A 23,654-nucleotide genomic window follows, 5' to 3' on the forward strand; every position below is an offset into this window, starting at 1 on the left:
CACTAGGAACGAAAAAATATGTTATCTACATGGTTAAGAAATGAAAGCAAAAGTACAATAAACAAAATTTAAACTGTTTTATTTAGTTTCTACTTGCGTATGAATACATGAGTCGGTTTGTAAATACTGCAGTACTGCATTTCTTAGTTACGACTTTCTGTAACAAAAGGTTTACAGTACAATTCTGTGAAGGCAAAATAAAGTTGTCAATAATAGGAAGGAATCCATCAGTTGACTTCCTTGAACTGACAGCAGAACATTCATAAAGGTTCAGTAGAGCTATGATAGCTTAGCATAGGCTTGAATGGTAGGAATTAGGTATGAAAGTTGAGATCTTTACAATATTGTTGATTGTATGGTGCTATATGTGAACTCTATTTACAACTTGTATTCATATGAACCCTTGTTCATAATAAGCCTTGTTGCTTGCTGTGTTAATTTTATGTGGAAGTGTGAAATTATGGCATGTTGACACCGTATTCATAGGTAATAAAGTCCTGCAATCACAAAGTGGTGAGTATTAGGTGTCTTCAAAAAATAAAATAGCAAATTAAACTTATTAAAAGTTCAAGCCAAGCAAAATTTCTTTAAACACTGCTTTGTAATAACCATTGCTGTCACTATTAAATTTGCTATTGATTAAATATAATAACAAGAAAGTATCATTATAAAGTACTGCTGTTAAAAAAATTGTCCTATACTATATAGAAAGATGCAGTAATGGATATGAATATTACGACCAGTAATGTGCTATTGTACTGAAAATCTATATCATATGACAAACAATCCATACTTTACTTTTGCTTACCTTATTATGTGATACTGTATGAATGTATATAGATATGAATATAAATGTAGTAAGTAATTTATTACATTTGGTGTTATAGTTTTCTGTTAGAAGTCTTTTGTCTCATTTTTCTTCTGATAGGGATCTTTTGTCTTATTTTTCCAAGTTCTTTTCCTATAAAAATTAATATTACATACTTTGCAGGTTACCTAGAGTTGATCCAAACAAAAGAAGCCATCGGCCCCCTGGTTCTTTGTGCATTGAAGTTGCTGATGGCAGTCGACCAGTTGTAAGTAATGGTGCTGGAATAACTACAAGTCCTCGGTCTCCAACACCACCGTCATCTCAAGGTTCTAAAAGCAACAGTCCTTTGCTTAATGGTCATGCAAAATCAGTGGATGGTGCGGGCGTTCCTGGAAAACCTTCACAACTTTTAGGAGGGTTCTTTGGTAAACATGAAGGTTTTACATTATCTCCATTAAAAGAAAAATCTCTTCCTGGTTCAAAAACTAATGGTGATGTCCCACCACCTATTCCACCTCCTCCAGCAACAAACATTACTTCGTCTGCTCAAGTCACTCATACTAATAGTAGCAGCAGTAACTCAAATAATGCTTTGGCTGCTAGCTGGCGCGGAAAGTTTAATCAGCCAAGTCAGACACCATCTGCAGGGTCAGGAATGAAAATCACCATTAGTGGTCCTAGTTTACAAGGATCTACGAATCCTGCAATAGCAAGCCATGTTTCCAATTCGGTAATACCTAGCAGGGCTGCTCCACAGCCCCCCGATGTGAAAGCAGAACCCCCATCATCAGCATCTAATGACGTGCCACCTGTGGCGGTAATTACGCCTACTCGTCGTGCGCCGTCTTTGGCTGCCCGACCACTCTCTGTACCTGATGCTGCTACATTAGTTGCTCAAGCTAACCAGCAAATTGAATCACAAGATCATGAAAGCAAATCACATGAAGGAGACAAGCAGTCTAAAGTTGCAAGGCTTGCTTCCTTCTTAATTAAAAAAGAAAAACAAGGGAATGAGAATGAAGATCTTGAAGCTTGTCGTTCTAATACCTTACCCAGAAAAGCCGCCAAAATCAAACGTGAAAGTTTAATGCAACTAGAGATTTCTGCACCAATGCAACTGCATGCCACAGAGTTGCCTGCAAATTTAGTTCCAGTCAGGACAGCTCCTGATCCTCCCATGCCAAGCAATCTTAAACCAAGCCAGGTTAAAGCTTCTCAGGAGGAGGCTAGCAAACCTAGCAAAGTTTCTTGGGCTCCATCTGTACCTGAAGATAAGGTAAAAACTCCAAATTCAGGTGATACAAGATCAAATATCAGAGTCATGTGGACTCCACCAGTTAGTGAAAAAGATAAGGATACCAACATGGAACTGCAGCGTATAGGGAGCATGCGAGAGACACCAGTTACCATTCGACCAAATATTCCTAAGTTTGGCTCTATGCGAGCCCCTCGGCCAAAAAGTTTACCCCCAACTAGGCCATCAGAACCCCCCCCTAGACCTCCTTTACCTACAATCCCTGGAACACCTGATTCAGACTCTTTTTATGATGACTGTCTTAATGTTCAAGGAAGTCCAACTTTAGCACACATAGATGAAGACTTGTCTCCTGAGAACATATATGCTACCATTGAAGAGAAAACACCAGAGAAAGAGCCTGCATTGGAAGAAGTAACCTATACAGCTCAAGATATGCCTGACAGCAAGAAGGAAAAGAAGTCCATATTTTCCTTTTTATACAACAAGCCAAAGAAGAAAGCAACTAAAGAGAAAGTTATATCAGACGAAGTCCCTAGTGAACCAATTTATACAAATCTAATTGAATCTCCCCCCGAGGGAGAAGGACTAGGTAATGTAGTAGTAAAAAAACCTGATGAATCTCCTTTAACTAGTAATACATCTTCATCTGTCACCTCTCCAACCCCAGATTTTCATGATAGTAACAGAACAAGTTGTGGTAGCTCAGAGGATGGTGGATTACTTTCAGAAATTGTCACAGAACTTTCCACTCGTGATGCAGAGTACGGTAGTACATTATCAAAAAATAAAAAGAAAAATAAAAATGCTGTCACAGCAGGTACCGAGATCTCTGCTGCATCTGATTTAGCAAGTAATAAATCATCCAGCAATACAACATTGGCTAAAAGCACATCATATCCGTTTGGGTCTGAAAAGAATTCTAGTGCCTCAAAAGCATCATCTTCATCAGCAACAGTTTCACCCACAAACATTCCTAGTACTTCAGAAGATACATCTCAAAACATAACCAACAGCAGTAGCAGCAAAGTAAAGTCATCATCATCTGGTTTTGTACCACGAGGAGTATTTTCTTATCTTGGCTCTGGGAAATCTAAGGCACCTGTAACAACAGTGCCTAGCACATTTTCATCCACGTCCATAAAGGGTGCAGGAATTTCTCCTCCCATTGTTACTTCATCACCAAGCACAGTATCTTCAAAAAACAACACTATGCTGTCTACATCAAAACCTACTGAAAGACCTGCAGGACAGAAAAATGTGTCACCGAGTGGACCGGATGTTATTAAGCCAGTAATTTCACCAAGTATAAGCACTATAGGCGATAATGATCGCAGTCAGAGAATTAATTCTTTAAAATCCAGTTTCCTTTCTACAAATCCAAAAGAGACAGAGCCTAGCATTAGTGCCCCATCTAGCACTGCCACTACAACCGTAGGTGCCACATCAGCCTTAAGTAATACTACAACAACTGTTGGTCCACTTAAATCCACCGCAACTTCAAGTGGAATGCCTTCTTCCCAGCGACCTAGTAGGCCTGTATTTCCTCCAGATAAAGTGGTCTTTCCCCCTGATAAAGTAATTAGTTCAACAAGCTCAGAAGCAGAAGGTTCAAGCAAGAAAAACACTTCATCTAAGAAGGAGCCAGCAACTGCAGATAAAGATGCAGATGTGACTTCGCCAACCTCTGGACAAAATACTGCAAGGGGCAGAGGTGCTTCTCCTGTTTCAAAAGTCACTTCACCAGGTAACAAGACTGGAAGAGTTTTATCACCAACACGTGGTAGTACACCAGTGCGTGGAACTACCCCTTCTAGAAACATTGCAACAACTGGTAGTGGAAGAGGTGATAAGAGTCGTAGTACGACGCCACAGCCAGGGGCAGTAAAGAAACCAATGACTGTTGCAAATAATAAAACAGATCAGAAGACTGTTAACAAAGCAGAAAAACCTGCAAATAAGATGTCTGAAAAAGTTGCCCCCAAAGTCACAGAAAAACAAGGGCCTAAAGTAACAAATCAAGCAGTGGAAAAGCCAACAGTGAAAAAAGCCCCTATAAAATCTTCATCAGTATCTAGTAGTAAGCCTACAGGAACAGCAACTTCAAATAAGCCTTCTGGTTCTGGAGTTGGTAGAGCAGGACGCATCAGTAATTCTCATGTAGCGTCATTACAACAAAAATTTGAGAAAAAAGAAACTGAGGGTCAGGAAGCAAAGCCATTAACCAAGGCACCCTCCAGGAAAAGCCAAGAAGTGAAACCGGTTGTAGCACCAAAACCAAAGTAAAGTTTATTTTGAAAGGTTTTGCAGTGATTATCTTTTGTTGTTTGAAGTGGGAAATTGGTGTTTTCTTGCTTTTCATTTAATTCTGTGTCAATATCAAAATAAGTGCTGTTATCAAAGAGAAAGTATTGAAGTGATAGAGATGTTGTTGGTGTTATATATAAATCGTTAAACAAATTTATATATATACAGTATAATATAAACAATAATCCTTTTATAAAGGAATGACAGGTCTTACCGCCCATACATAGCAAGTGATGCTGTGATAAAAGTAGAACTGGAAAATTTTATTTAGAGAATTAGCTTTATGTATCTTGATACTTTTTTAAATATTGGTTGATGTGTAAAACATTTTTTTTATCTGTTTATATTAGATAGAAGCCGTCATGTGTTATGCAGTTATGATACCAAGTTGGGATATTGATATTAAGAGACTATTTTATATAAACCAAAGATAATTCTTTTTATTTAACAGTATTAGTAACCCTTCTTAACCACAGTTGCAGTTTTTAAATGAAGACAAATTAGTGCTGATGTGACAGCACTGGTTATCCCTAGTCCATCTGTAGTTTTTTTTTTCTTTTTTTGGGGGGAGGGAACATTTATACACATTCTCGGGGGAGGGAACATTTATACACATTCTCACATAACAGACGCATTTTAATAGGTTTGATTTATGTAGAATTATGCGACAGATGCCTTCGTTGTACTTATTCCTTTTAAGCAATTCCATATGTATCCCAGATGGTGCTTGCATTCAATTGAAGCTGTAAAACTTCTGTTAATGCAGTAAATTTATGATATTTAACAATACAGTATTTTTTGCTGTATTTTTAGTTAAGTAAAAATTCTAGTGGCATTTATTTTTAGTTAGGTAATAGTACTACTGATGTCAAGAACACTGTAAAACACTGAACTCATTATGTTATTACTTGTACTAACTGCATTTGAATGAGGACATTACTTAGTTTATTATTCTGTACTTTGTAGTAGGTTGATAGTGTACCTGAAGTGCTCAGTTCTTGACAGTAAAATGGGATTTATAATTTTCGCAGTATGTCATAGTATGCTGCAGTTGTAGTGAAGACTGTAATATTAATAGAAGAATCAGTAACTAAATACTATACTACTAATTAACAATAAAATGGTAAAATTTTTTCTCTTCAGTAGGAGACCACTGCACACAGTACAAATATTAAAGTAATGAAAACTTGCTATTTTCTGAATAGAAAGCTGTACATGTTATCAGAATCATGTAATACAAATTTTATTATAATATGTCTGCTTTTCTGAAACAAGGTATAATTCAGTTGAGTGAGTTCATAATTTTGTCTCCATGATTAGGCAAGACTTTTTTTTTCATGGTGTTCAGTAATTTTTTTTATATGGTGTTCATTAAGGTAAACAATACTTGAATTATTGATAATGAGAATGTTCATATACAGTATTCCAATTATTATCATTATTGTAGTAAGCCTAATGGAAGTCATGCTACTGGAGTCTTAACAAATTTTTCTCTAAACTTGAATTTGCTACTGCTCAAATTTCAAATTAGAATACAGTATCTCACATACAATGCAAGAAACTGAACCAAATATACACCTGTAGCCAAGTACTTACTGTTACCAAAACACCAGTAGCGAAGTACTTACTGTTACCAAAACACCAAACTAGCCATACAAAGAGTAACTGAATTTGTTATATATGGTATTGGTATTATTCAGGCATTTACAGAGTAACTGAATTTATTATATATGGTATTGGTGTTATTCAGGCATTTAACATGAAGGATAACAAGGAGATTTTAATTATTGTACTACTGTACTGCAATGTAGCCTGGCTATAGACTTCAGTCAGTGAATTCAATGCAAAATATATACTAATCCCATTACAAGATTTCATAATGAATAAAAAAGATGGAATCCATCAAAACTTGGCTTGGTATAGTTACTGGTTATAGTACATGAAAAAGAAACCCAACACTTCCCGTGAGATTACTTGTCCTTATGCTTTCTGTATTGGAATATCATTTACTTTCTTGCCTGGCATTTTGTGTGTAGTGTGTGTATTTCACTTATATTACAAAGTCTATATATAAACCTCAAATTATGAAAAATTGTCCTTTGGATAAAGTACGGTGCTTTTACATGTCAAAATCCAGCCCCAGAATCACTTTTGATGATTGGAAGAATTTTATGTGATTTTTAACATTGTAACTTTTGCCTTTATATATAAATATATATAATATATATATATATATTATATATATATATATATATATATATATATATCTATATATATATATAATATAATATATAATTATATTAATATATATATCTATATATATATTATATATGATATATAATATATATATTGTATATATGTATTATATAGGTTATATATATATATATTATATATATATATATATATATATATCTATATATATATATAATATATATATTTTTTTCTTTTTATTTCTTTTTAAACATACAATAAAATCCATTTACTGTACCCTATTATGCATTTGACACTAATGAGTATCATAGCATTTATAGCAAATTCAGACAGCATAGAGAGTAAAATATTCCTTATCATAGTTTTGGTTGTAAAAGGTCTAGTAACTGAAAGAAAATATTAGGTAAAAGAAAGGGGGGGGGGGCAAAATTGCTATTAATAAAAATAAAGGATAAGATACACGAAAGTGTTGAAATTTACAAAGACAATTTGGAAGTGAAGCTCTCATAACTGTCATGACTACAAGCTGACCAGGGGTTATGACCAGATTGTTGGTTAATGATTTGAAGAATGCTCACCTCACCTTCACCTTCTTGTGCACATGCAGTTGTCATGTAAGAATTTTGTGCTCATTATTGAATGACAGGATGATAATAGGACAAATAAAAGCAAGGATTACGGTGGATGGGTTACTGGGGTCGTGAACTAACCTGTATACACAAGATTAATATTTAATTCCACCAATGAATGAGCTATCCTATTATTAATTTTTTTTAGCAATTAATGAAGGGTGAACCCATTATAATGCAATTTCTTCATGAAAAAATGACATTTCAAGAAAAATGTTACATACTTCTAAAACAAAAAAAATCATCAAACCTCCAGAACTGTGTAAATACAACACCACTCATACTAGTTCATATTTTACATTAAAAACTGAATGCCTAGTAAAAAGTTTATTTGCCATGTATTTCAGTTAACTATAATAAGGGCTCTGATGTCTTTAAAATGAACATACTGCATGCGAGTCCTAATGTTAGAAACGTCAACAGGTCTGAGGTTATACAGTATAGAATTAAATAGACTATCCACATTATTTAAGGAAATGAAGTAAGAAATAAATCTCAAAGTGCAACAGTATCAATGTCCCATCCACAAGGTGAAGAGCTAAAAAATTAGATGCCAAGACTATAATAGGGGTCAGTTGGTAACCTAGACTAACCCCACAGGTAGGATATTTTTCCTACCATATATGTTCCACTGCAGTTGACCATGTGCTTGCTTCATCTGACATGAAGTCAATATTGCTGCAGAATTCGCTGATGATAATACGATAGATATTTTACATAAAACGTGACATACTCTGAATTCCATACCACCTTTTTACACTTGGCTCCGGTTCTCTCAGCTATGACTGTGCATCAGATTGATAATACCACATCAAAGAAAATGTCCCATATTACAAATTTTATTGCTATCTTCAATATTTAGTCATTTACTGGTAGAATTATGTTATTAATGTTACGGAAACATATAAAAGTTCCTAAACATGAGTGGAATTATTTGCTGACAAAATGTATGAACTGTATATCATATTAGAAATAACTAATGGGCAAGCAGTAATACTGATAAGTGTAACAGAAACCATCTTTGCATTATAACTGTAATTCTTATGAGCTAAATGGTAATGCATTGCATTAGCACTAAAACATTTCAAACTAACGAGCATAAATCAGAAACTGGTACGGTTTAATCCCTAAGGAATATCTAATGATAGTTATTGTGACTTTTCACTGAAAGTACACAGTTACAAAATGTAATGTGACATCTAAATGCAAAAGTGACATTACAGCTAAAAGTTTTGAAGGTGAGATCTGGTCAAGTCATTTTACCCCCTTGGAAGTCATGGAACTTGTCACCCAAATTGATGAACTGCATATAATATAATAATGATAAAATACTGTTGTACAATGTACCAATTTCCTTGTTTTGTAGGGTTTCAAGCTCATTACATTTGTCAGAAAAGCCATACTTCTAAAATAGATTTATTGGTCTATCTCTTGTCCTGAAAATCAGCCTGAGTCAAAAGAGAAAACCAAATTTCTTATGCCTACTGGCAATCTTGAATCAATACAGTATGGTATATATATATATATATATATATATATATATATATATATATATATATATATATATATATATATATATATATATATATATATATATATATATAATATATATATATATATATATATATATATATATATATATATATATATATATATATATATATATATATATATATATATATAGATTTATATTTACTTTGGCAGAATCATTTGCAGTAAAAGTTTGTTTCCCCTAATACCCTTCCATTGATCATGTAAAGGAGAATGAAATGCATGTACTATAATGCAAAATCACCCAAGATGAAAGCAAGTAGTTTCTGTATACAATTACTAAAGATACCAAGCATATGACAACCACTCAGTGGTCTGATTATTAATAGTAATAACAAGTGGAATGAACGATTGCACCATCCAGTCCATTGCGATTCATTTAAAACAAAATGGAAAACTCCCGCCTAAAAAAAAAAAAAAGTTTGTTGACAGTGCATAAGAAACACTGGACTGTGTACTTAGGGTATAACGTGTCTGTTTAACATATTTTGCTTGTAATGTCTTGTTAAAGATTTACCAAATTCCGGCTTAGTTTTGTGTATGTTAATCAGTTATGACAATTTTATTATTTTGTACATCTGCAATAATGAGTCATCTGTGCAGGAAGATACATTGTGGGATTGTAGTGTTTTTTAGAGGTAACTTAATTTCATTTGAGAATTGCAACAGGTATCCTTTGTATTTTTGTGTAGCAGATGAGATGCATGAACAAGTAAATTTTGCAACTTCTGGAAATAAATTATTCTAGTACTAAATGCAAAGTTTAAGTTACTGAAAACAACTTATGGAATGGAATGAAATTCCAAAAAATTTACATATATTGAAAATGCTTCGGTACATACCCAGAGAAGAATATTTGAAAATAATCCCTTGTCTTTATAAAAGTACACAAAGATTCGTAAACCATTCTGTAAAGTAATGTTTCTTGTAGAATGCAATGGAATACTAATGTTGTAAAGGGATGTTACTTTTTTCCCTAAATTCTTTTAGTAGTTGTCCTTTTGACTAGGTAACAGTTGTTGCAGACATTTTTGTAAAAGTTTTTACTGTGTAGATTTTTTATTAGTTAATGATAATTACTGTATAATGATTACCACTGCCTGCAAATGAACATCTTTAGGGCTTGCTTATGATTCAATAGTAATGTGACATTTGTGTAGAATAATTAAAACTTTTTTGCAGTTCAGAAATCTGGCAACCTAATATTAGTGTCTGAAGTTTGTCACCTAAAATTATAGAAGCTATGTAACAAACATTTGCTAGTATTCGTTATTGCTCCCAAGCTTACTCTCAAAATTCATTGGAAATGGGCATGGGATAAAGCTGTGTTACAATAGCACATACAAATTAATCATGAGCAAATAACTGTATAAAGGAAATGGTATTTTAGGAAAATAAGCATTACACTTTTTGTACAAATCGCATCTGAAAACTGTTTGGATTCATCAAAATGAATATTTAGTTGTACAGTAGTTAATTAATTTTTTTATATTCTTATGAAAGTAAATTTACGATCCAAGTATCGTTGAGTCATAATTGCATTTTATTATAAAATGGATATTATACAATGTATAAGTGCAAGTTGTTAATTTCATATCTAGTGTGATTGATGGCAAGATGAAGTTTTTCTGCTGCATTTAATACCGAAGTCATTAGATGTAAAAAGAAAATGTAACTGTGATGCAGTTTTTTTCTTCTCTCTCTCTCTCTGGTAGATACAAATCATTTTCAGCAAGACCAGCATTGTGAAGCTTAGCATTTTGATACTTTCTGTATGTCAGTATTCCAGATAATGTAAACCACTGAAAATCATTCTAGCTGTCGCACTTTAAAATGTGGTTTACTCTACAGTAGATCACTTGAAATAAATGTGAAGTGATTTGAAGTACATTTTAGGTAGTATTCTGCCTTTTGAAATTTTTTTCATCCTTATTTGTACTTCATCATACATATCTTTGATACAGGTTCACAACACTGTTGATATTCTCTCTTAATATCTCACATCTTATAACCTAATAGATGTGAGTAAAATACTTATCCTTACAAATATGATGCAGGTCTAAACAATGAGAATGGGTGGGGGTGTGTGTGCACTTGTATGTTTTGTTACTTATTTTAGCTAAATCTAAGTACGGTAGCTATGGATTCATCTTGTAATATGACCCATCCCATCAAACTTTTTGTATACTATTTATTAAAGTGATTATATCATACATGTAGAAATAAAGTGCATTTTTTTAATATATAGTGTCTTTCTTTCAAAACAAATATCTCAAAGATATGGTAAAGGTGAGGCAATGTATAAAATTGTGGTGCATATTAAATGAACAATTTTTTAAATACTATTTCAGGTATTATGCATTTTAAATGTGAAATTCTGACAGTTGCAAATATTGTTACTCAAAGCAGACATGGAATCTGATGATCAATACAGTCGACTCCGGTACTCATAGGGGACGTGTACCACAACCCCCCAAAAGCAGCTAAAATCTGTGAACACTTAAAACCATTCTAAAGATGCTTAGAGCTGCCTGTTTTGATAGTTCAAACATAAAGAAAAGAAACAAAAAATGCTTATGCCTGAGTATTTTAACAGTTTTATCACAAAAGTGCATTTATTCATGAAAATTCAGTAACTACTGAATATTTTCTCTGAAAAATAATGTGAATAGGCGAGTTTTCCTCAAATAATGTTATATATGTATAGAGAAATCTGTAAATCAGTGAGTCCATGATTCCGGAACTGTGAATAGGCGGGGGTCGACCGTATTCCCCCCGAAAAATGTAAATAAAGCAATAAAGAGTACCACATAACTAAAAAATTAAATTGTCCAAAAATACATCAAAGAAGAAAGTGAGCAGATTGTTTAAGATACACTTTGACTGACTTAACTGGAAAACTATGATACCTACTAGACCGGCAGCCCGGACCATTGAGATGCAACAAACAAGATACCGATTGTAACCCCTACTGGTATTTAGGACTATATACTTGTAAACTGTGAAACTGACCGTCTGCCAAAAATATACGGATGGCTTACTTAACAAGCACCACTAATTGCTTGTTAGATTTTGGGTCTAGATCCAATATATGAGATACCAAATGAAACTGATATATAATATATCTGCACACACTACTGATTATAGAATGACCAGTGACAGACATTTTGGAGGGTGGGTTCCCCCTGACAGACGCACTGAAAAGGGGGGTTGGTTGGATCTAGATCCAACTTAGGAGATACCGAGTAAAATTTACACTACAGTAGCACTGCACATCCTAGAATACTGTGGTGGTAATGACAGACGTTTTAGTGGGTGGTTACCCCCCTGACAGACGCCCCACAACGAGTGGGGAGTTGGAGACAGGATCTGCATCCAACATTGGAGATACCAAGTAAAATTTATACTACAATTTGCCCTGGTGCACATCCGCTGATGAATTGCTTGGTGATGGTAATCCCAGACATTTTAGGGGTAAGTTAGTTTCCTGACCTTAACAGACAACCCCCACAACGAGTGGGATAGGGGGAGGGGGGACAGGATCTACACCTAACTGTGGATGATACCAAGTTAAAATACTTTGTACTACAATTTAGTGTTTTTTTCTGTGCATACTAAAGTACTGCGGTGGTAATACCAGACATTTTAGTGGGTAGTTACCCCCTGAGAGACACCCCACAACCATAGGGGGGAGGGGGAGACAGGATCTCCATCCAACATCGGAGATACCAGGTATAATTTGTACTACAAAAGCACTGCACATCCTAGAATGCTGTGATGGTAATACCAGACATTTTAGTGGGTAGTTACCACCTGACAGACACACCCTAACAGGTGGGCAGGGGGAAGGGCAAGCCCTGATAATGAATGTCTAGATTAGTATAGTGGGCTGCTATTGACCCGTAATATACATTATCGTGATATATTTAATAAATATTTTTATCCTTTCTATATCCTTTGTATTTATCTAACACAGTGGTTCCCAACCTTTGACGCTTTGAGGAACCCCTGAGACAATTTTCCTCATCCCAAGGAACCCCAATTCACAGACAGGACACACACACACACACACATATATATATATATATATATACGTATATATATAATATATATATATACGTATATATATATATATATATATATATATATATATATTATACGTATATATATATGTATATATATATAATATATATATATATATATATATATATATATATATATATACATATATATATATTATATTATATATATATATATATATAAGCATTTGTATTAATTACCTTTAGTAAAACAGGGAAAAAATCTCGCACGATATGTTACGATAAAATAAATTATAGGACTACGATTTCTCACGCCATGTTTAACGAAAAATGTATACTTATAAATAACAAAAAATTAAATAAAACATGAATTCTTACGGAACACCTGGCGATCGTCCGGTTGACAATGGCTGATCTAACACAAAAATTATTTATTTGTTTCATATAAATAACAGTCATCTGTAGGCCCATAATAATTCAGTCATATTATTTAATCAAGCAAGCAACTGACTTCAATTATAGTAGGGGAGCCCGGGGCTAGTTGGCTACAGGGGTAAGTTGGTATATTCAAAATGACTTTAAAGTTTACCAATAGATGACTCTAATAGATATACTGTGTAATTGCCACGTGGTTCCTCAATTACCAGCAAAATTCTATAGAGATAGAAGGTAGGAGCTCGAATTTATGAGACAATTTTCTGTTTTGATGGTAGTGAGTAAACATTTTAATCTTTCTGTTATTTGCTATAACATCTATACATTCATAAAGATTATTTTTCAATTATAGCATAGTTTCCCTTATGGTTTAAAGATTCTATACCATTAAAATGATTAATTCAAGGCTTCTTAGTGTGGACTGGTAAGCGTTTTTGTACCAAATGGTAGGGATGGGGCAAGTTGGCACACGTTATTTGATAACGATAGTAAGCCTATTTATTTATATAATTTACGTTTTGTTTCTGGATTTTTGGAAGGATAATGAGATTAGTGTCCTATCATTTCCTCTACATTGTTCTCACAAGTTGCAGCCCCTGGATTTTAGTGTTTATAGACATCTGAAGAAATGTGTTAACAGGGCATGTGATTCGTGGATGACTGGTAATCAAGGATCAAGTATGCCCATCTGTGACATTCCTGGTAAGGTTTCCTCGGCTTTACCTCTAGCTATCACTTATTCTGATATTTTCAGTTGGTTTAGGATTGATGGAATTTCAACTTTGAATTTCAGACTATTTCAAGATTTTGATTTTACGGGTGGTTATGTAACAGATAGAGGGATGTCTGAAAAGACACAAGGGCTTCGGATCAGTCATCAGCGTGATACAGAGTTTAAGAACTGCTGTTGATCCAGAAGAAAGCTCAGCTGAAGAGAGCCTGTGTTTGGTAAGCCAGGAGAAGTGTAGGTCTAGTGCAGGGCATGTAACATGTGGTAGCATGAAGACTATGACGAGGATTTATTTCACACCTGCCACAATTACAACTAGATGATGATCTGAAGTAATACTAATGCCTTATATTTTGTATTTTGGAAATTCAGAGGGTATTTTTGCTATTTGATTTAAATGCAATGTAGTAATTTTCTTTTAATTATCAATGTCCCAACTTACCCCGTGGGGCAAGTTGGCACGAAAAGTTATTTTTTCTAAAGCTTATTGTTATCTTATGTTGAAAGCAAACAACAATTATTTTGCTCTATGATAAAGACGAATGTTAATATTTTTCAATGGTGGTAAGAATTTTGCAAAAATGTTTGTTTTATATTCGCAATAACCAAAATGTAAAAAGTGTGCTAACTAGCCTCGGTCTCCCCTACTCGCTTTAGCTTTGTTTACGAGATGAAAATTAATGTATTGGTGGTTGGAAGACTGGCACTATAAAGTAGCATATAAGTTCTTATCATTATTAGAGTTATTGCTGTAAAATGTCTATGTACTGTCGGCCAAAAAACTCGTGGCAGAGTTTCATAAGTTTTCGTTCACCTGCCTGACGCACGATTCATGCCTTATTTATCTATTTTTCTTTTTAAAGATGGAAAAAATCATGTGTAATAACGTTAAAAACAGTTACTGATATCTTTAGAACATTATGTTATGTTATTGTGTAAAACTATTTTCCATATAGCAAAATTGACGTGAACGAAACGAAGTGATAAAAACGTCATATCACAACCATAGATATACATTACCAAATAGATAGGAGACACCTATCACTAGTAGTATCGCATAAACATAGTCCTTAAATCATCATTTAAATATTAAGTTGAAGGTAGTTGAACTATTCCATTTGTTAAATTTTACAGAGAACATTGGAATCTCACAAAATGCTATCAAATTTAAAAACAAAAAGAAAAAAAAAACTATATCTTAACAGTGTGAACAAGGCAACCTCACTCTATTGATTTTGATATCCTGTGCACGGGAATCTAATGTCAATGTGTCATTTATCGGTCTAAGAAACATCCCTCGATGAGCGAGAGAATTATTGCACTGCTTTCGGTGTCGGAGAGATATCAAGAAAGCTTAATAAACCGGAGAGAATCATACATAGATGAATAAAATTGTTTAAAGAACGGCAAAATTTAGAACATGGGCCTACGGGTGGAACACCTCGAAGCACCACATGAGAGCAAGGCAATACAGTAGTCTAAATGTTGCTGAACAACATTCATTTGTGAACTTTGAATTCTAGTGTCTCGTCACGACATTGCTGAACCAGGAATCATAACTAGCTCTACGCTTATGACTGATGTCTGATGAATACTTTAGATGGAGAGGAAAAGATTTTAAAATCTACACTTGAAGTCTTTGATAGTTGTCTAATGAATAAGTCTAATGAATAAGCAAACTTATCTTTGATGGATGAGAGATTCAGTTAGGCTAACTCTTTTTGTTTTGTTTTTTATTGGTGGCCTAAAGAATACATTTTATTGGGAGATACTTTATTAACATCGGCCTAATCCTTCCATCACTCCTATACGCCACCTCCGCTCTCTTCTACATCTCAGGCGACTAGATCCGACTTCTCAGTTCTCACTACGAACTCCAACTCGTGAAAGCATCACTAATGATAACGGTTATTTTAAAATTGCCCGCACCGACAACAGACGCCTTAAAATGCATTTTTATAAAATATTTTCTGTTCAAAGAAACTTTATCTTTCATTCCACAAAATATGTGCATATATATGTGATTACATAATAAAAATATGGAATGTTATTCCATATATATAAAAGACTAAAACTAAAGAGGTCAACCAGATTGCTTGCAGGAATGTGATCAGACTAGAGACGGTAAAGATGACGTATACAACAAAGTAGGCTAAGATAACATGCCGTCACCTGTAGTCATTCAATTGTTTATAAACTTTAGTCCAAGCTTCCTGCTTGAGACAAACACCGTGACCTATAGCTCAAGCGGCCTACGTGATTAGTAACTATGTCATCTGATTGTATGTTCGTATGTAACTATGTCATCTGATTGTATGTTCGTATGTTCGAGCTACTGTCTGCTTCCTTTATGACTGGTAACCGAGATGGGAGTAGAAGAGAATAGAGTTAGCTATCGTCATTAGAAGACCTGTACCTCTTTACCTAAGCTTTATCATGTAGAGAGAATAGAATTAGCCATCATCATTGGCAGAAGCGATCAAGCTATCGTCATTAGAAGACTTGTACAATCATACCTGATCTTCACCATGTAAACTCAGAAGAATATATATATATACTTCGTGTTTTCGACTAGAACCTCACCTCATCACCGAATCATCATGAGTTTAACACATCGTCGTCATAACCAAAGAAGATAATACCGACTTCGTAAGTGATCTACAAACCCCAAGACACTCCCATGAATATGGAAGTGCAATACCAACCGACTTAGCGTAAGATTATCGCAAGTCTAACATTACCTCATAGGGCGCCTTATTATACGAGGCAACAGCCCTAAAACATACACTCGTGTTACACCCTGTAGCCGTCAAAGAGCAACCCTTGATTAAAGCAGTAGGTTTTTCTTGGGGAAAAAAAAAATATATGAAACAGACTTAAACGAGAACGTCACCTTTCATATTTCTTGTCCTTTCTGCTACTTATAACATGCTTATGGTAGTAGGTCTAGTAGGTATACATGTGAAAAACTAATTTGAATTAATTTCTATTTAGAAGAAATGAATAGCTACAAAAAGATCAACCTAAGAAAGCTTTAAGGTAAGTAAGCCTTCCTAATGTATTCGTCAGTATTGACTCCCACAGCTTTCCAAGGTGTCCAAATGAAACAGTATGATATGCAAGGAATTCGATAAAAAATAAGGACTGAATTATATTCGTTTGATTTTTTTATGATTGCTTTTTTGACTTTGAATAGCTAGGTCTGAGTTAATTATGTTAAGCAATTATGAAAAGGATAAGAAGAAAGGCAAACATGGCTATAGAACAAGAATAACGGGAATAGTCAAATAAAGCAGATAAATACACACACACACACACACACACACACACACACACACACACACATATATATATATATATATATATATATATATATATATATATATATGTATGTATGTATGTATATTGTCGATTTAAATATTCATTAATATTACGTATCCGAGAGAGTATACTGCTGAAAATAGACCTAGGCAAATCAAGTGGGAAAATCAGAAGTCCAATTTAGGCCCACTAAATGTGTCATGCAAATTATTTTATCGATCAAAGGACAAAATTAGTTTAACTAAGCATAGTTTTCAAAGAATGTTAAAGCCTTGATGTATTATTTATCGGCTGTAGGAGACGAAATGACAACACGCCAGTGCAGTATGATACGTTGAGTCAAGACTCGAGCGGCAGCAAAGCCAACTTCAAAATCTTCGGGATGCTGTCACGAAGCTAGAGTTGAGATTAAATTAGAAATCGTGGACCCATCGGTATATATTTTCCTTACTTTGCAAAATAATTATCTTTAATACATTAAATAAGTCTACTCAGTTCTAATGTAATTTATTTCAAGTATAGCACCTTTAAAAGGAAATGTTATTTATTGTTAAGCAAATAATCTGGCACCTGCATATGGCAAAATTTCCATAACGAACAATGAATTAAGAAGCTACGCCAATTCTTCGTTGGCCGTCTGTACATAACATTTGTTAAATAGAGTAATACGCACCCATTAAATAGATAGTAATACATATGTAATATATACTCTATAGTCAGGGTACAGATCATAATAATTGCGCTACAGCCTACTCGGTTTGTTTTATCGAAGCAGGACCACCTTCCTACCTTCTTTTGGTTTCAACTGACTTTCATGCTAATGAAATCATGGATACATTTTTGTATTATCAGTTTTTATGAATGAATATTGTTGTTACTATAGTCGGCGTTTTTTTTTTCGGCTGGTGTAAAATTCGTCACATATAATACACCTGGCTGAGGAAGGACACAGAGGATCTCTGTTTTTTAAACAATTTCGAACATTTCCATTCTCTCAAGAAGATTATAAAAAAAATACAAGAGGAAACTGGACCAAAAAAAAAAATAATAATAATCACCTAGCATTAATGTAAAGAAAACAAGAGAAATTAAAAATTAGTGCGATTGTCAATTTTTTCTATCGTTAATGTTTAAGAGTCAGTGTTTAGCGAATTGTTAGGGTTTAGTGAAAACGTTTAGTGAATTTTTATGAGTAACTGTTTGATGAATGTTTAGGGTTTAGTGACTGTTTAATGTGTCAGCATTCAGTGAATTATTACTGAGTCTTTAGGGTTTAGTGAATGTTTTGTGAATGTTATTGAATGTTTATTGTGTAAGTATTCAGTGAATGTTTTGTCTTTAGGGTTTTAGTAAATGTTTGTGAATGTTAAGTGAACGTTTAGTGAATGTCTTGTGAATGTTAGTGTTTAGCAAATGTTTAGTATGCAAGTGTTTATTAAGTTTTTAATGAGTGGATGTTCATTCACTGTTTAGTATTTAATAAGTATTTAGAGTTTGGTAAGCATTTAGTATTTAATGAGTGCTTAGGGTTTAGTGAATGTTTAGTGTTTAATTAATGTTTAGGATTAAGTGAGCGTTTAGTGAATGTTTACCGGGTGTTTGGGGTATAATGAGTATTTAGTAAATTTAGTGTTTTAAGTGTTTAGTGAGCATTTAATGTATAGTGAGTGCCTATTGAGTGTTGGGTATTCAGTGTGTTTTGTGTTATTGAGAGTGTGTGTGAGTGTATGTTAAGTGTGTGTGTGTGTGTGTGTGTGTGTGTGTGTGTGTATGAGTGTGTGTGTGTGTATAGAGAATGTATGCAAGTGTGAGTGCTTACTGAGTAAGTGCATTGTGAGTGTTGGTGTTTAGTGATTGTACTACATTACTGTTTATTTAGTACTTCGCTACCATATGCAAAGAAAGTCTTGTATTTACACAAACCATTTATGCTTGACACTGCTTAAATCCAAGAGCAGATTCTTAGGCCTGACCACAATGGTTGGAGTGCTTAGGCGTGTTTTCGTAAGGTAATTTTTCTCTGTGAAATTGGGTCGAATAATAATAATAATAATAAGTAATAGTAATAAAATATAGTACTAAGAGCTGGACCGAGACCTTTCAATTTGGCCTTCCGAAGTCACTCTCGGCAGGGAGATCGCTACTCCAGTGATTGACGCCTTATACCTTGCACACAGCTGACATATTTGCACATTCGGTTGTCCGATTTTTATGACGTGAGGATATAATATGATGTTAGTGCCTGTCTACTGGATATAATGAACAAATAAAGAAAAAAATATTACTAGGGAGAAAATTACCCGAATAATGGTCGTCGATAGAATGTATTGAAACACATTACATAGGCTGCCTGTGGTGCGTGTCGGTGGGAAGTTAAGAGACAAACGCACTCAGCTGGCTTTAAACATCAAACTGCGTATAATTTTTATTTGAGTTTAGATTTTCTTCCCTGTATATATATGGTACCTGATACTTGGTGATAGTGTACAGATCAATTTGAGTGAAGCAGCCGAAAATAAGTGGACTGACTATTAGATAATTGACATGATATTATAGGCTAACTTCATTTGGGAGTCAGGAGCTCCAAGTTATGTGATCGTCAACTTCGGGAGGGGGAATAAATGGGGGAAAGTGTTTTAATCTTTATAGTTAGCTTATCCTGAACAATTCATTCACATTTCCGTTTTCAGTAATTATTTGTGTTGTGATACATTATCTCTTTGTGAATGTGCGGGTGTTAAAACGGCTCTCTATGGTGGGACTTTGGTCTTAATATCAATCGAACTCCCATATCCGATAAAAATTTCATTTCATCCACACGAACCAACAGCAACTAAAGAACAATTCAGTTATGGTAAGACACGTTGAGCTACGAACTTCGACATGGCTGCAGTGTCCTAACTATAGGCAAGAAAAGACGCTATTAAAACGAGAATACTTATCTTACACTTCTTTTTTTAGAAGAATTGAGAGTGGCATCATATGACTGGTTTAATTATTCAAAAATGACTCAGCACACATACTTGTAGCTGTTACCAATTGTGACCCCCTCCCATTCAGATAAAATACTTTGTGTGAAGTAATAACTCCAAAACCAAAGGATAGTGCTAATATTATATATAGCTATATATATATATATATATATATATATATATATATATATATATATATATTCTATATATATATATAGATATATATATATAATATTAGCAAGTCTCACACATAGTAAGTCTCGCACATAGTATTTATATAGGTGTGATGAAATTAATGAGGTGAAATATTTATACTTCAATAGGAATTTTAAAAAGAATAACTCCGGCAGTAATTCTTATCCTGAAACATCACAATATTTCTTGATTTTTTTGCCTTTTACATTTTATCAGACTCACGATTTTCAGATACTTATACCATTTTTCTAATATTAATATTGCCTATGATAGATTTTGAAATATTTCAAGGTATCCCATCTCTCCCTTCCAATCGTAGGGTTATGTCTGTGAAGGGCTAACCACCCACTAAAATGGCTGGCATTACCATCACAGCTTTCTAGGATGTGCAGTGCTATTGTAGTACAGATTTTACTTGGTATCACCAATGTTGGATGCAGTTCCTGGCTCCCCCTCCCCATCCCCACTCGTTGTAGGGTGTCTGTCAGGGGGTAACTACCCACTAAAATATCTGTCATTCCCACCGCAGTACTTTAGTATGCACAGAACTATTGTAGTACAGATTTTACTTGGTATCTCCATGTTAGATGCAGATCCTGTCTCCCCCTCCCCCTCCCCACTCGTTGTGGGGTGTCTGTCAGGGGGTAACCACCCACTAAAATGTCTGGCATTACCATCACAGCATTCTAGGATGTGCAGTGCAATTGTAGTACAAGTTTTACTTGGTATCTCCAATGTTGGATGCAGATCCTGTCTCCCCCTCCCCACTCGTTGTGGGGCGTCTGTCAGGGGGTAACCACCCACTAAAACGTCTGTCATTACCACCACAGTATTCTAGGATGTGCAGTGCTACTGTAGTGTAAATTTTACTCGGTATCTCCTAAGTTGGATCTAGATCCAATTAAACCCACATTTTCAGTGCATCTGTCAGGGGGAACCCACCCTCCAAAATGACTGTCACTGGTCATTCTATAATCAGTAGTGTGTGCAGATATATTATATATTAGTTTCATCTGGTATCTCATATATTGGATCTAGAAACAAAATCTAACGAGCAATTAGTGCTTGTTAAGTAAGCCACCCATATATTTTCGTCAGTTTCACAGTTTACAAGTCTACTCCTAAATACCAGTAGGGGTAACAGTCGGTATGTCGTTCGTTGTATCTCAACGGTCCGGGCTGCCGCTCTATACACAAGCACAAACGTCACGAAAGAATGAACAAATTAACAAAACTACAATACTAGATTTCTCCAAAAAGATACATCAACTATGATACAGTAAGAAAAATAAATTCAGTAAATGAAAATAAAAATCTTGGGGCGAAAAAGAGAAATAAAGCCATATACTGCAAGATATTACAATAAACAGCAAAAATGGCCTATATCCAGAAGCCTCACTGCCAACCTATCCATCAAGCTTAACATTTTCTTCCATCACCTTGTTGTGCAAATAGTTTAACAGTCTTTTAATCTGATTTTAGTAGTTTTATTATCTAACAAATATAAAATTGAATTGGGTTGAGACGTCTAATTTTGTGACAGGAGAAGGTAACAAGTTAAGTGAAGATCAGAGATTCCCAGGAATACAAACTTAGGCTATACTCTGAAAATATAAATGATAAGTAGGTTTTTCCAACAATTTTTGCAAACCACCAAACTTTGCTTTGTTATTTCCAAAAGCTTCCAGCATGTTCCGAGAAGGTATCTAGTTACTGGACAAGGTAACTTGTAGTACTTGATGAGAATTGCGATGAGAAAATTTCCATAAAGTTCTTGGGAATGAAGGGAGAAATGAGACCGAGTGTTCCAGTAGTAAATAGTTGAGTGATGCTATTTCCACTTGTAAGCCTAAGCAAGGATTCAGTTGTTTTTCGCGATCAGACAGAAGAGGCGCGAACTATGAAATTGTAACAGGCCTTTTGATTGGAGTTGCAACTGTGTATAAGGTATTTTTGCAAATGTTTTGAAGTGCACTTCGAGGTTTTATCATTTTTAAACACATTTATCTTTTGCTTTGTTCTTTTGACATATCCAATTTTATATGCTTAATGTTTGTACTGTCAATGCTTTAATTGTTTTCATATTATGCATTATGTTTGCATTGTCTTTATTTTGTTTAACTAGTTTGAATAATATTCTATTATGTAATTGTTGGAATTTAACACTTGCAAATTAATTTGTGGTTAATTGAATTTCATTTCAAATTTAATTATTGCTTAATGATTTAATTTAATTAATTTTCTTGATAAACTTTGATTTGATTTTGATTAACAATTAATTCAAGAATTAATTAAACTTTTGTTTTCAAGTAGTAACAATTTCCCTGAGATTGTGAATTTCACTTATAAATTTTGTGCCGTTTCCCACAAATAAATCAGAATCAGGGAAATACTTAGATTTTAAATTGTAGAAGGAGTGATGCCCTTTAATTAAGATTGCCTCACATCTATTTTAATGAACTTAGACAGATTGTTTTCTTGACTGTTCAGTTATATAAGGGATCACGCTTACCTTTAGAGTATTCAGTCGTTTAGTATTTGAGATGAAGGGTCAGGTGTCTGGCTGTATGAGGTAAGTAATAACCAGGTACTTGAACAAACTGTGCCCTAAGTACAAAGGGTGTCCCAGACCCAGGAATAAAAGAGTCTCTTGTACTAGCAAGTACAAATGGTAAGTGTAGTAACCAGATACTTGGGAATTTGGGTTAACAAACATTAATGGTGTTCAGACACAGATCTTTGACTACTTTGTGCACCAAGTATTAATGGTATCCAGACCCAGATACTCTAGGCCACTTCGTCACAATATTGACGCTCCCGATGCCCTTTAATTAAGTCCAAGTCCAGCCCCAATAAGGGGGGGGGGGGTGAAAGGGGTGGGAACAGGGTGACGTTAAAGTAACCGAAAACGACAGATATCAGTGTCTAATCCATAGTTTTATAATGATAATAATAATAATAATAAAATCAATAATAATAATAATAATAATAATAATAATAATAATCATAATAATAACTAATAATAATATGCTTTATTTTGGCTCGGGGCCATATACATTGAATATACAAAATACAGACAGTAGCAAACACAATCTAGATACATGTGACATGATAAAATAGAAAAAGAAAATGAATAATCGGCACTTATCCACAAGGTAGCTGAGGTAGCATAAAAGCTAGTAATCATCATACTGGTA

At 34.2% G+C, this 23,654-nt stretch overlaps 1 protein-coding gene across 2 annotated transcripts in view; it reads left to right on the plus strand.

Annotated features, from left to right (window-relative positions):
- LOC135202209 (mucin-2-like) overlaps nucleotides 1-4,962 on the plus strand; it is a 360,342-nt gene extending 355,380 nt beyond the window's left edge. For both annotated transcript variants that reach the window (XM_064231469.1, XM_064231477.1), the window contains exon 17: nucleotides 992-4,962. In XM_064231469.1, the coding sequence (XP_064087539.1) occupies nucleotides 992-4,352 (3,361 nt within the window). In that variant the 3' untranslated portion in view covers nucleotides 4,353-4,962. The remainder of the gene's footprint in view (nucleotides 1-991) is intronic.
- The last annotated feature ends 18,692 nt before the right edge of the window (nucleotides 4,963-23,654 follow it).

The sequence above is a fragment of the Macrobrachium nipponense genome, chromosome 23 (assembly GCF_015104395.2).
Source record: "Macrobrachium nipponense isolate FS-2020 chromosome 23, ASM1510439v2, whole genome shotgun sequence".
NCBI lineage: Eukaryota > Metazoa > Arthropoda > Malacostraca > Decapoda > Palaemonidae > Macrobrachium > Macrobrachium nipponense.